Here is a 13,633-nt window from a genome sequence, read left to right as displayed (position 1 = left end):
GAGGAAAAGGGAAGGAGGCAATAAGTAAATATAATGCATTCCAGTCAAGGCATCTTAAACGAGTCATAGTTAGTATGTATTAGTTTTACAGAAGTTTTATATCAATAGATGTTTTTGCTATCAATTTTGCTAACTTGATTGATATTTCATCAGGCAGTGTGCTGGAGGATAAATACAAAGGTTTTATGAACTGAAAAACTTGGGTCTCTGTTCTTCCAGAGACCTGCTCTTTTTAATTCCGTCTTTATTACATAAATAGCCAAAAGATTCACAAAGTTGTTGATGGTGTTGGATTTTGTGAGCTGAGAGTTCATTTACTCTGAAAAAGAGGGAAATGAGCTGGATCTTGACTAGTTTCTCTGCTTGGTGTGCAGAGAGTCTGTGGCTTTGCTGTGGCCCTGGCGAGTCCCCTTGTCCCTAACACATTTTGACCTAATGTCCAGGGCCCTGTGACTGAGCTGAGATCAAAGGAGTTGTTCTCTCATAATGTCTTTTGTTTTGTTCACTGCATTAAAACTTCCCTATTCATCTGAAATCATGCACTTCATCATATTTTCAAAAAAAGGTGATTAAGGTCAGTCTCCCAAAACAATTATAAATGGTTCTATTAAATATAGATTATATTAAAGTATGTACTGAATAAACATTACATCTATTTATATAAAATACAATAGCACATTGAATGTATTTATATCTAACATATAAATTAAAAATCGCTGTATATTAAAAATTATTTTGCAATATTTTGTGAGCAGAAAAACCGTGGCTTTATCACTGCATCTATACTTGAGGTATTAATAATGAGAATGGATTAATAATCTTATTTTTTTCTAAGCTACACTTTTCACTGCAGGTTTGTAGCAATGAAATAAAATGCGTCTGTGACCGATTCTGGGGAGGAGATGACTGCAGTTCTCACATCAAGGATGATTTATTTTTTGATAAAGATGCCATCAATAAAGGTATGTGGTTATAATTTTTACCAACAGCTCGGATTTAACAAAAGTTCATTAAGCAAAACTAGGTCTCCTACTCTTTCAGTCAGTACACAACATGCTGCAGTGTCAGGAGCCTCGTTTCCCTCTCTTCCTCCCACAGCAGAAGCACTTAGTGTCTGTCAATGAAGTCTCAGCCAGTGGATCTTTGGGAACTGGTATCTGTGGCTCCAGTTCTACCATGTTTGTTCCAATAATCTGAGTGGTCTTATTAGGCATATTGATAAACTAGGACAAACAAAGGTTACTGTGACCTTCCATATCTAGGTGGAAAGGTAATGCTTGACTTCTACATTTTTTGAGTGGAAGTTTTTATTCAGCTTTAGTCTTGCATACAAAAGAAAGATATATTGTGGAAAAATGAGCTTGAAATGTTGGTCATTTGAAATCCTTGTGGGGGGACATCTTCCAGAATCCTTCATTTGATTAATTTATTCAGCTATGGAAGGGACCTGAGCAAAACCAAACACGTAGTCACTTTTATTCCATGGTAAGCATGTATTTGGTAGGGAGGGTTGTAAGGATGTAATCTGTAGCACTTTAATATTGATAATACTGTTTTGGCATACCTGGCACAGGTCCCCCATGTAACAAGCATTCAGTTAATGGACACAGAGGTCAAAGTTTGATTTACAAGTGATCTTTTTATGCCTCTGCAATACTTCAGGAGTGTATCATGGTCACAATTAATCAGCCTAGTGAAAGTTGTTCAATCTAGTTTTTGAAAGATGGTGCATTTACTGGTTTTGTGTATTTTTCTCCTAAAACCATGTATATTTTTCATCTTTCTTGTGTTTCCAGGTGTGGTTAGCACAAATATAATAATAGGGGCTATTGCTGGCACCATTTTAGTGTTGGCTCTCGTTTTAGGAATAACTGGTTGGGGTTACAAGTAAGTACATTTTGTTTTTCTTTATAGAGTTAAAAAATATGTGTATTTCATCTGATAGTTTATTATGTTATGAAAAGTTCAAAAAAATCTAAAAAATCCAAATTCCACAATATCTTTGCAGTAACATTTTTATTGTATTAACATTTTTCAAGCAGTTCTTACATTTGTGTGTGCTTTTAGAGAGCTTGATCCAAATTTGACGTTTATTTCTCATTTAGTAATTTCTTTTTTTAGATGATCAGATTATGATTTTATATGTACGATTTATATGTATGTGACAAAGGAAATACAAGAATACTATATGATTAAATTATAAATGTTTCCTCATGATGAAGCAAACATAACAAGATTAGCTCTCAGTCAGTCAGCAAAGCATTTAACCATAGGCTTCCTTAAATAGATGATTATATTTAGTCAGCTTAACCTGAAATTAATTCAAGCACATTTTTTGGTAGGAAAGATCTGCAATTTGCAAGTAAGGCTCAAGTTGTCTCCTGGTGAAGAGCTGTCAGTGCTCACTGAGAGGCAAAATGGATTATATTAGCCTGATCGGTCTTTCTCAATTTTAATTCTTTTGTGAATTTCTTATAAAAAGAGAGGGATTTATGTTTTTTGCTTGTAGTAAAAAAAGATTCAAGGTGCTGACTTTATCATCTGTGTTTGGATGAGACTATCTCTTGAAGTTGTGTGACCCTAGGTCCTTATTGTGCTCGGAGGGCAGGGCAGGCTCTGCTGCAGGCAGTGCTGTAGCTGGGGCACAGCCCCAGTGGTTTGGCATGAAGAAGTGGCACAGCCCCTGCTGGTTTGCCAGACTGAGGTAGGCTGAGGGCAGCTCAGAAATACGTAAGGAAGGAAGCATTTGGAATAAAAACCATGAAGATGAGGATGGTAGAAAAGTAGGTTATACTGTCTTGGTATATCATCCTCAGCTTCTGATAGTATCTGAAAATCTGGACTTTTATTTCCAGTAAAACTAAAAGTTAAGGGCTCATTTTGAGATCATGTCTCAAATGAGAGATTAATTTTTGGAGGTTCAGGACAAGAATGCACCTCTTACTAGCAGCTTCACAGTGAACAAGCTTTAAGTGAACAAGCTTTAAGCCATCATAAACTGCTCCTTACACTCAGTGCTGATGAGCCGTCAACATGAATGTATTTTTCTTGTTTATTCTGATGTAGTATATTTGTAAATATGATTATTTCAGAAATGATTTTTCAAAGTAAAATACTTTGAGCAAAAATTTCATTCTGCATACAGTGCTTTTATTGTTACATTTTTTTGGTCTTACTGACCATGTGTACCTGCATACTAAAAACTTCTTCTTCTTCCTTTATCTTCTGTTTATATGGAAAGAAACTACAGAAGACAGAGGTATGTGATAAAAGTAGTAGAATGTATCCTAGAAGTCTCTGAAAATAGCTTTTAATCTCTTTTCCTCATTTACATGCTACAAAGAAAATATTGAGATGGGTTATCATATTTTAAATAATATATGAAATCAATATTCTATAATGCATTGCTTGAAATCCTGATTTCACTGGAGTCAGTAGCAAAAATGATGTTTTTTATACTTCTGCAATAGACTGTTTTATTTAGGAAAACAGGAGAATATTTCCAATAAGAGAGACTAAAAATCGGCTATTAGTGATGAAAGTGTTCTTGGGAGGCTAAGAACTGAATAATTAATATTAACATGATGTTCAGGAGCCTTTTGAGACAAATTAATTCCTGGAGCTTCTTTGCAGTTAAAAATACAATGCAATTAAATTGCTGTGTGGACAAAGAGCCCGTTCTTTCCCGTCACCCTGTTTGACTGATTCATAGCTAAAGCACAGTACTGGCTTCAGCACAGGGCTGAGCTTTCACCATTTCAAGCTTGTGGCCAAAAAGAAACCGCTTTCCTAGTGACTTTAGTTTGGCTCCTGGAAGACCACCTCCCTTTGATCAGGCATCTGCCTGGCAGATGTCTTGTGGGAAGGAGTTGGCTCCTTCCTCTCCCAGTCCCCAACAGAGAAGAGGATTTCTCAAATTCCCCTGTTTTCTGCCTGTATCATTGCCTTCTGGTCCAAGCTGCTGCTTTGTTTGTTGCTGCTACCCGTTGTGCTTGTTCTCCATTTCCCTTTGTGTAGCGCTTTCTCTGCCAGGCTCAAAATATTTGTAAAAAGTGGAAAAGCACAGTCAAGTTCTGGTTGTGTGCTACAAGGTCAGGTAGGCCACAGGTGCAGTAACATGTAAAAGGCAACGCTATTGAAGCCTTATGCAGAGGCTGGTGGGTAGGGAATGCCACCCAGCACAAGGAAGGCAGAAATTAAGGGTTTGGGGCTGCTTAGTGGAAACTGATGTATCTATGCATGGAGACTAACATGGCCATCAAGTCATTCTACTGTGGAGGTTTCAGTATTGGCTGAGGACAGAGCAGACAAAACCTCGAAACAGAGTCCACCCCATGTATGTTTGCACTGGAATATTAGAGAATATAACTTCTTCATATATCTTCATCTCCAGAAATTGCTTTATGGCCAGAGAGCTTTGAGTGTGCAGCCAGTCTGTAGTTGTGTCTGAGGGCACAGGCCGAGTGGAAACCAGTGTAAACTGAGGCTTCTGCAAGTAATGGAGGACTCCCTCATTTTAAAGATGAGGAAGATATTTCTTGTGTAAATCTCCTTCATGCATGAAATGAAGTTGTCTAGGCTAACTTCTAAATAGAATAATTTTAGATTAGTACAAGGAGTGCTCCATAAATGGAAAAACAGATACCCACCAGACTGTCCAGACTGTCCCTTTTTTTAAAGGAAAATATGGTTGCTCCTTAAATAACAATAACAAGCCATTATAGTATTTCTGAGCATGGCATAAGGATGATACTTGGTACTGAATCAAGTAAACTGAAAGTGGTAAGAAGAGCCAATTAGCAAGTATTCTGCCAGCTGGGATAGTGTGGCGTTAAAGGGCACAGCTACATGGGAGAAGTTATTTCAGATGAAGTAGCAAGAGAGCAGTTTGCTAGAGGAACCCTGGGGAGCAGAGCTGCCCACACTGAGCCAACTCTGAACACACCCATGTGGCAGCTGAGGAATGGGGCAAGAACTGGGACTTGGGAGATGTTAGAAGACGAAATGTGGAAGTACTGCACCGCACTAATGATTTATGTGCTATATAGTTGTATACTTTACATACTTCAGAAGCATTAGAAATACAGATATGGAATGGAGAGGTCCCAGTTTAGGTCTGTAGTTGGACACGATCTGAATGTGAATCAGCCTGATAAATGTGCATCTTGATAGGGGCAGACTGTGGCAAAAACATCTTGGAAAGTATGAGGCTGAATAAATACTGATGCTGATATTATGAAACAGTCAACTGTCAAAGGAACTACCTGTACTTGGGAGGATTTTTAAACCTGGTGGAACTATAACTGGAATGTTTGTATGGCAGGTATTCTCTGCTGGCGATGAATTCACCATCTGCAAAAGCTTTGCATAACTTGATTAGAACTATCTAATGCACAGATAGTTTTATGCACCGTAACTGAGCTTCTAGTTCTGGAAAAGAATAAACTGTTACATCACTTTTGTGTGTCTTGGCAGACTGAGTCTGCTACTGTGGTAATCAGGAGTAGCTGAGAATCTCTGACAATGGTGTTAGTTCCCTTACACAAGAAATCAGTTAAAAAACTGTAGGTTTTGTCCTCCAGAGGTTTAAACAACTCAACAGGTTGCTACTCTTGAATTCAATCATGATCACAAAAGTTAAATGGGAAACATCTACCTTAGAAGAAAAAGAGCATTCACTTTTCCTGAGCTCCTCTTTGATGCAGGCATGTATACAGCTTAGGCTCAGTACTGGTGCTGCATCCAAGGGTGCTATTTGCAACCAGCGTGATGAGGTATTTGAAATGTCTGGACTGGCTATCCAGTGTCTCAAGAATCACCAACTGTTCACTTTGAAAATTGTCATCAGAGTTAACCAGTGAAATGTTCCTTGTTCTCCCTTTCCAAAACCACATAATCTACTTTTCTGCACATAACAGAAGTGTGTGGGAGTTTTCTCTCAGATGGTTGAATTATTTATTAATAATTGTGTGTGGTTAACAGGTTTTCTCAAGGATTGCTATCCTTACCTCTTTCTTCTAAACTAATGTTCGTGCATGTTTGTGTGCGTTCTAGTTCCTGTCATGTTTTCTGACTCTACAATGTTTATTACACTTCAGACAAATACCCCAGGGAGATTATGTTAAAAAGCCGGGAGAGGCCGACTCTTTTTATAGCGACATGCCTCCTGGAGTCAGCACAAACTCTGCATCTAGTTCTAAGAAGAGGTCTGCTTTTCTGTCGCATTTTCAGATTTCTACCTGTTCCATCACCCATTATTCCATTAGTCAGAACATTTCATTGTTTTGCAGCAGGTTTGACTCTTTCTTCTTTCTTTGTGGAATGTTTGAAATAGTATCCTTTTTGCTTTGATTACTGATTTTTCTCCTGTGTCCTAGTTGCTAATTAGTATGATTAGGCCAGAATAAAAACAATTTTTCATTGTAAACCAATTTTTGTTTAATAAAATTTTCATAATATCCCTGCTTGAGAGTTGATTTCAAGTAGACTGTAATAATAATTGCTGGCTGAAAAAAATTTAAATAAAACGCCAACAACTTTTTTTAATCATGGTCATGTAATCAAAGAAAAGGAACATTGTCTTGCTTCAATAATAGTTATAGACATAAAATGTTCAATATAAATGTTATTTTTATATCTTTATTTGTCAGTGTCATTAATCCAGTGTATTGACTTAGACTTCTGCTCTCTCATCTTAAAGATGATAGTGATTGCATTTTATTCCACTTACTAGACTAGTATACTAAATGGTCGCCAAGTGTTATCTTAGAAAATAATTCTACAAAGACTTTCTGACATTTTCTGCTTGCTGTCATTAGATTAGAAAGAATTAGATTTTGCCCTTGATCAGATTTCATTAAGTCTGTTACTGGTTCCAGTTGCCTAAAATATCCAACATTTTAAAAGGGAAGATTCATTTAAAAGCATTGAGAGCCATTTGTAATTGCTAAGATCATGATGCTCACTGTTCCTCTGCATTTAAGGATTCGTTATATGAAAATCTCCAGCTAGAACTGTAAAACAATTTATGAGAAGCACTGTGTCCTAGGGGAATTGACAGTCATGAACTGCTTCACAGGAAATTGCAATTCTCAATTCTTGTTTCACTAAGCAGCCTACAACTGTGCAGTTGATGAAGCCATTTTCTTTGTGATTGTTTCAATGAAAGTAAAGAGAAACGTATGCAAGGGACACATATGTAGTGACATTTGCTATTTTGGTATAGCAGCTTGATCTTACATACAACTTCATTCAGTTTGTTCTAATGACTAAGTTATTAGGGAAACTCCAGGATCGATTACTTCATTATCTCTAATTTTTAAATTCAGCTGTTTAGATATGTGGGTTCTTTTTTTAGGAAGCAAGCACTAACCTTAAATGATGCACTGTTTGTGTTGGAGAATCTTTTTTTAATTTAGTTAAAATTTTGAAAAAAAGTCTTGGGAAAGCAAGTTTTCACAGCTTTGTCTATCAGGTTTAAATACCAATTTTAAAAAGTTTTTTTAAAAATTACTGTAAATTAATGTGTTTCTTCTTTCACACAGTATCTGTGTTTCTTTTCATACTTCATTTATTTCATATGTCTCTCTTTATTATTTGTTCCAAAAAGCTAATGGTTTCTAAGGTCTGTCTGTACTAGAGAGTTTTGTTGTTCCCACCACCAGTTCAGGTATGTTGTGCCACTGTCAAGTCTGAAAAAGTAAGTCTGACAAATATTCCATTAACATTGTGATACAGCTGACATAGTCCTTCCATTTGAATTCCCAGAGTGCTACCTCCTACCTTCTGAGCTGGTTTTGATTTCCTCTCTGTGCCGGTATGGATGGCATCTCTTGGGAGATGTTAGAGTGACTGGGCTGCCTGGGCTTCTCCATGCTGGAAAGCACTATGAAATATTAGTTGGTATTCAGAGGATGTTCAAGGATTAATACATAACTTAATGATAACTCTTGCTATTATGAAATAGCAAAGACAAAAAACATTATGTAGCAAGATATTCCTGAACCCGAAAGGGACCTTTAGGAGGAGGAAATGTTTGAAAATCTGTCAGTGGATCTGTTGTTTCTCAGACCTTTCATGATGTGATTAAGGTTGAATTAATGAAACCCTGGGCTTACTTCAGTGTTGCTGTGATTAGCCTGAGCTTCTAGAAACTGAAGAGCATCTCTCAGATGCCTCCAAGGAAAGCAGAGACTGAAAAATGCAAGTATCCAGACTTAAAAACTACAAAAATAGTTTCTTTAAGCAAGACTTTGTAATAAGTAAGCCATCTATTATGAATTTTTCAACTTCCTCATCTCTTTCGGAAATAATTGTAGATCACATGGCAAACAGCTGAGCAGCAGCTCTCGTTCAACAGGAAGCAGCCTGTTGCAAAACCCCAAGTTGAACATCGCCATATACATCTCTGGCTCTTAGAGGCAATACGAGAGAAAAGAAAAAACAGTTTGCACCAAGCACCTAGATAAAAAGACTATTTTTGGCTTTGAGTTTAGCATTAGAAGTATATACTGCAGCAACTGGCTGATAAAATATAAATGTTCGAAATTAGAAAAAAATGAGGCAGAGTTACCTCTCTCCTGGGACTACCAGCTCTGTGTGGGAGGATGCTTGTCACACACTCCTGAGCCCCTGAGTCTGGTAGCAGTGGGGTGAGGGAAGCTGTCCTGGCTTTCCTGCAGCAGCATAAGGAGGGAGTGGGCAGCCTGCAGGTGGGATGTGCTTGACTGTGAGATGAAAAAGCCTTGAAATGAGCACAGTTGTAAGAGCATCTTCCGTTTAGGAACTGAGGCAGAGCTGCAAATCCAAAGGAAATCTGGTGTGCGCCACTGTTCATGCATTCCACAGTAGACAAGAAAGAAAGCAGTACTGATGCCTAGCTCTTGAACGTGGGCACATGGAACCACTGCAGGGACAGCTGCAAGGTGTAACTGCAGGGTTAAATCAGAAATCCTGGATGCTCTGCTAGTGCAGACAGACCTTAGGCTATGTTTTGTCACTGGCCTCGGGAATGTGACCGAACCACTGAGCTAACATTGATGTGAGACAATACCCTTAACAATAACCACATCTGAGCCCTCCTATTCCAGGTCAAATGGATTATCTCATTCCTGGAGTGAAAGGATCCCAGACACAAAACATATTTCAGACATTTGTGAAAATGGGAGGCCTAGGAGTAATTCTTGGCAAGGTAAGTGTGAACCACTGTGCTGGCCACAGTGGAAACCAGCCTCTGGACCATTGCTGCTCTGCTGAAGCTTTAGCTGATTTTAGGACAGCAGCATGACTCCTTAAAATTGTGCTAATTGTTATTAACTTGGAATTAGGATTTAGCAGCACCCTGCATAAGTGCCTTTTTTGCACTGTGCTTTGTCACAAAGAAATTACATTTAATTTTTCCCTCCAGTTTGAGCTAACATAAAAAACGAGAAATAAATCTATTCACTATTGCCAGCTTCTGTGATTTTACCAGGCAGTGTTTAGTGTTCTTCTTGAAGTGTAGTGATTTTGCCAAATAACAGCTGAAATAAAGGAGTTTTTTTGCTCTGCACAGTTGCAGCAGAAAGTAGAGGAAGATAACCTAAGTGTGTGAGGTAAATCAAGAGGAACAGACTTGTCGGATTTAAATGGTTAAAGTTAAAGGTAGCAACTCTTTTGCTATGGATGCAAAAAGAATATACAGTTTGGCATGGGGCAGGTGAGTTTCAAGTTGTTTTACTGTCTTTGTCCTTTGATTTCTTTCAGGTAATATAGGAGGAAACAGAAAGAAAGTCAGAGGCAAAAGATTTAGGCCACGGTCTAATTCAACTGAGTAAGTCTGAATTTAAAAAAGCAAAGCCAAAAAGTAGAGTTTTCATATTTGTGTTTTGTAGATGGAAATTAAGAGTACTGAAAAGTAGACAGCTGCATTTTTGCTCTGTGGCCCATTCTGGTTGCTGACTGATAATCTTGTAAATGGTTTGGATAATGTATTTCAACCTCTTTTTATGTATTCTTTAAAAATTAACTATTAATTTTCTTTTTTTATGTAGGCTACCTCACAGTCGTTCCCATAGCAATTCCCAGTGATGGTGGCAGCCTGCACCATCACTGCAGTCTTTTCTCTACAGTAAACTGCCATTGCTGAGTGTATCCTGGTTCAATACTGAGTTTCTGATAACCTGACTGTTTCCTACCCTTGTCTTCACCTTGGGTTGGGCCATTGCAGAGTTAGAGATTTGTATCTCTGCATACCTTCCTGGAGATCTTAGGAGAGGCATCTGCTTTGAGAGTACCTTGAAGTTTGCCATTGTAAGCCTGAAAAAGCCAGTCTTGAGTAAGCCCTTCGATAAATGGGTAATTAAAGTCTCTACCAAGTGACTGATCCCCAGACTTTTCCACTACAGTTTTGAGTTGCTGGCTTATTGATTTATTGTTTACATTTCCCAAAGAACCCATGTGTGCAGTGCTCCCCACACTGAAAGAGCCTTTCTTATGCACTTAAGCCTCTTGGCTCAGGCCCCTCTTGTGAATGAGCGGTGAATGGCTGGAAACCTCTGGGCTTGTCAAAATCACTAGTCTGCTGTTGTACCCCACATGAATGGCCCCTTCTTTGACCATGATGGCAGTGACAGTGTCCTTCCCCATATCATGACTACTAACTTTGCACCTTGATGGGCAAATGGCCTTGGTATCAACCCTGCTGGAAGCTAATAATGCTAACTGCTCTCTGGGCCCCATTTTCTTTGATTTGGGGATTTTGAGTTTGTACTGAAACTTTTCTTTCACCTACAGTGCACTGTCTTGAGGTGAGTAGGGTTCATAGAGAAACCCCTGTGTTAAAAATTATAGAAATACTACTTCGATGCACATTGCAATTATAACATTGCATGGTCAAAATGGCATCATGGAATCAGAAATTTTAGCCCTTGGAGGAGTTTATCTCAAGAGTCTCTGTGCTCTTTGTGCTGATAAACTCTTACTGAAACGTTATTTTGCTCATTTTCTTTCCTCCTTGCATAAAATAACCATTTCATTATAAAATCAAAATTTAGTATTTATAAAATCAAAATTAGTCTGGCCAAAATGCCAAACACAAATGAGATTTGCTCTAAGAACTTTGGAGCACTAAATAAGTAGACAGACAGAGATACTGTGAGTTGGAAATCTTTTTCCCCTGTGTATTTGTTTCTCTTTTAAAGGTGCCCCTGAATTATCGTCTAATTCTCTGCTTTCCTTCTTGCTGCTTGTTACGGTGGTCTCTCAACCCAGCAGCAGCCCTGATGCTACAGGGAGGAGGCTGGTACTTCCCAAGGGCCATGCAGCAACCTTTTGGGGATGAAGCACAGTGTGTGTGTTCCTGGGAGAGGCAGGAAAATACTCTTTTTCCTGATGGGTCTGAAAGGCTTGTCTGAGTCCTGTCACCAGCTGGAGAAAGAGCTCCCACTGAATGATCCACATGCTGTGTCAGTTCAGTGGGGAATGGAGAGAATTGCCAGGGCTATTAGAGGGCAATTATCTGTCTGGTTAGAGGGACAGCTTGTTTTGCAAGGAGAGAAAATGAACTGAGAATGATCTAACTGTAACCAGCATTTAGTCATTTAGGGGAAAAAAAATTTAAAAAAGCAACACCAGCTGTTTTGAGGATGCTGCAGAATCCGTGGAGGCTTCTCCCAGACCAATTTACCTTTCTACCTAGTCTGGGATATACAGAATGATACTGAAATCTGTTCTGAAGCAGTATTTACAAAGTCCACCTGTGTGGCCCTTAGGAGTCCAATAAAGCATACTTGTTGAGATGGAAGAAAAAGGATAACAAGTGTTGGTCTCCTGTAATTAGTAGACTGTAGTTAGCCATTCTAAAATTTGATTTATTAATGCCATACCTTGTGCAGAATTAATTTTTTTTTTAGCAGAAGCACACTGGTGTGGTTGCCTACAAAGATACTTGCATGCATGAGTCTGCAGTAACTGCACGCATTATGCACATACTTTTTTTATATACAGTCAAGCATCAAATAATCATTTAAATAAAATTTCTTAAGGACTGAGCAAGGTTTGAAGTCTGCAGGCCTCATGAGCAGCACTGACAGAGTTGCAAACACTTTGGGCAGCTCCTGGAAAAACTCCTGCTCACACCTTAGCGTGACCCTTGGACTTAACATACATAAACAAGGCTTATGCTAAGCATGGAGCTCTGAGGAGACTGCTAAAGATATTTTGGGACATTTTTAATTGTTTTTAGATGTTTTATAACTAATAATAATTATTCTTTACTAAAGGCAGATGGTTCATTACATGTGGAAAGAATGCCAGCCGGCCAAATGCTTTTTCAGTAACATGGCTGATGAAATGGCCTGATAAATAGTTCTCTATTAAAATCAATTAGAGTTATCCAGGAATGATGAGAGTTTTCTGAATAAGTTGACAGTTTAATTGGGAGCTTGCATTAAAACAGGTCCCAAGAACAGATAGCAATTCAGACCTTTGTTAATTTGCACTGCTTTTCCTATAAGCATTTGTCTTCCTCGTTGTTGTAACTGATACGAACATCTTTGGTTTAGACTTTCTATTATATATTGTCTTTTTGCAGCCGGGTAACCCATGCATCTGAGCCTGGGCTTTCTCTCGCCCACCAAATCCCTGCCCAAGGCATAAGCCCAGGGGGTTCCGACCACCCCCAAACAGGGAGTCGGGATCACAGGTCAGTCTCACCTGCCCCTGCATTCTGGGCTGCCGTTTTATCCTGTGAAAAGTCCCTTCCCTAGTATACGATAGTTTCACTGTGGCAAAACACCGTGACTGCTTGGAGGTGCTCCTGCTGATGCAGCGCTAGCTACCCTTCCTCCTCGCCAGCCTGAGGAGTACGAGTACTCTTGAGCCCAGGTCTTTTGCCTTGTTGCATGTTGCGCTACGAACCAGGTCGAGCTGTCGGTCTAGCTCTAGGCTTATGCGTAAGGACACCCTGTTTCAAAGCAGAATTTCTCACTCAAAGGAAAGTGGATTCTGGCCATTACTAATCAACATGTGGCCAGAAAGATTAGCCTGAAGGCTTTCCAGTGGTTTAATGTAGTGGTCTGCAGTAACTTGAGTTTAACCCTTTTTTGTAACAGATGGATTAAGGTGGTGAATGAAGGTCTGTAATACACCCAGATCCAGGAAACCCTGCAACATGGTTGTGCAACAATTGCATGCTTTGATAGCATCTTACAGTTTTCTAATCCAGGAAGCCAGATTGGGAGTGTTTCATGGTTACCAAAAGACACTTTCAAATGAAAAAATGCAGGTTTGAAGAACTGCAGCGAGTACAAGAAAACGTACAATTAAAGCTAAAGCAGAAGTTTATTGGCTCCTGGTGACACTGGCATCAGCCTGTTGCTTCACTTGTGGTTCCTCTGTTTTGCTGCGCTACTGCTTTTGACCTTTTTTTTCTCTAAGACCCCAAGATGGAAAGCATAAAGCACTCCCGATTCCTGATAAATAAGCAAGCTGAGGAAGCTACTTAGAAGCACTTATGGCTGAGGGCGAGTACTTTCTGAGAGCTGTGGCTGTGCTTGCGCGGGGTGGGGAAGAGACGTTCCAGAGCAAAAAAGGAGCAAAAGAAGTTGAAAAAGTGCTGCTGCTTATGTTGTCATCATTGTTTGAAATATGGAGG

At 39.1% G+C, this 13,633-nt stretch overlaps 1 protein-coding gene across 14 annotated transcripts in view; it reads left to right on the top strand.

Moving 5' to 3' along the window:
- Positions 1 to 13,633, top strand: part of ADAM22 (ADAM metallopeptidase domain 22) — a 124,930-nt gene that overhangs the window by 97,926 nt on the left and 13,371 nt on the right. For 3 of the 14 annotated variants that reach the window (XM_086858375.1, XM_086858429.1, XM_086858360.1), the window contains exons 24-29: positions 854 to 962; positions 1,797 to 1,887; positions 3,242 to 3,259; positions 6,099 to 6,206; positions 9,090 to 9,190; positions 9,745 to 9,811. In XM_086858375.1, coding sequence (XP_086714501.1) covers positions 854 to 962; positions 1,797 to 1,887; positions 3,242 to 3,259; positions 6,099 to 6,206; positions 9,090 to 9,190; positions 9,745 to 9,811 — 494 coding nt within the window. Of the gene's footprint in view, positions 1 to 853; positions 963 to 1,796; positions 1,888 to 3,241; positions 3,260 to 6,098; positions 6,294 to 9,089; positions 9,191 to 9,744; positions 9,812 to 12,571; positions 12,683 to 13,633 lie in introns of all 14 variants that reach the window. The other 11 variants (XM_086858335.1, XM_086858320.1, XM_086858326.1 and 8 more) reach the window with 6 other exon arrangements.

Source organism: Cyanistes caeruleus, chromosome 1 (genome assembly GCF_971803275.1).
Source record: "Cyanistes caeruleus chromosome 1, bCyaCae1.hap1.1, whole genome shotgun sequence".
NCBI classification, from domain to species: domain Eukaryota; kingdom Metazoa; phylum Chordata; class Aves; order Passeriformes; family Paridae; genus Cyanistes; species Cyanistes caeruleus.
This window is presented reverse-complemented; position numbering and strand designations above follow the sequence as displayed.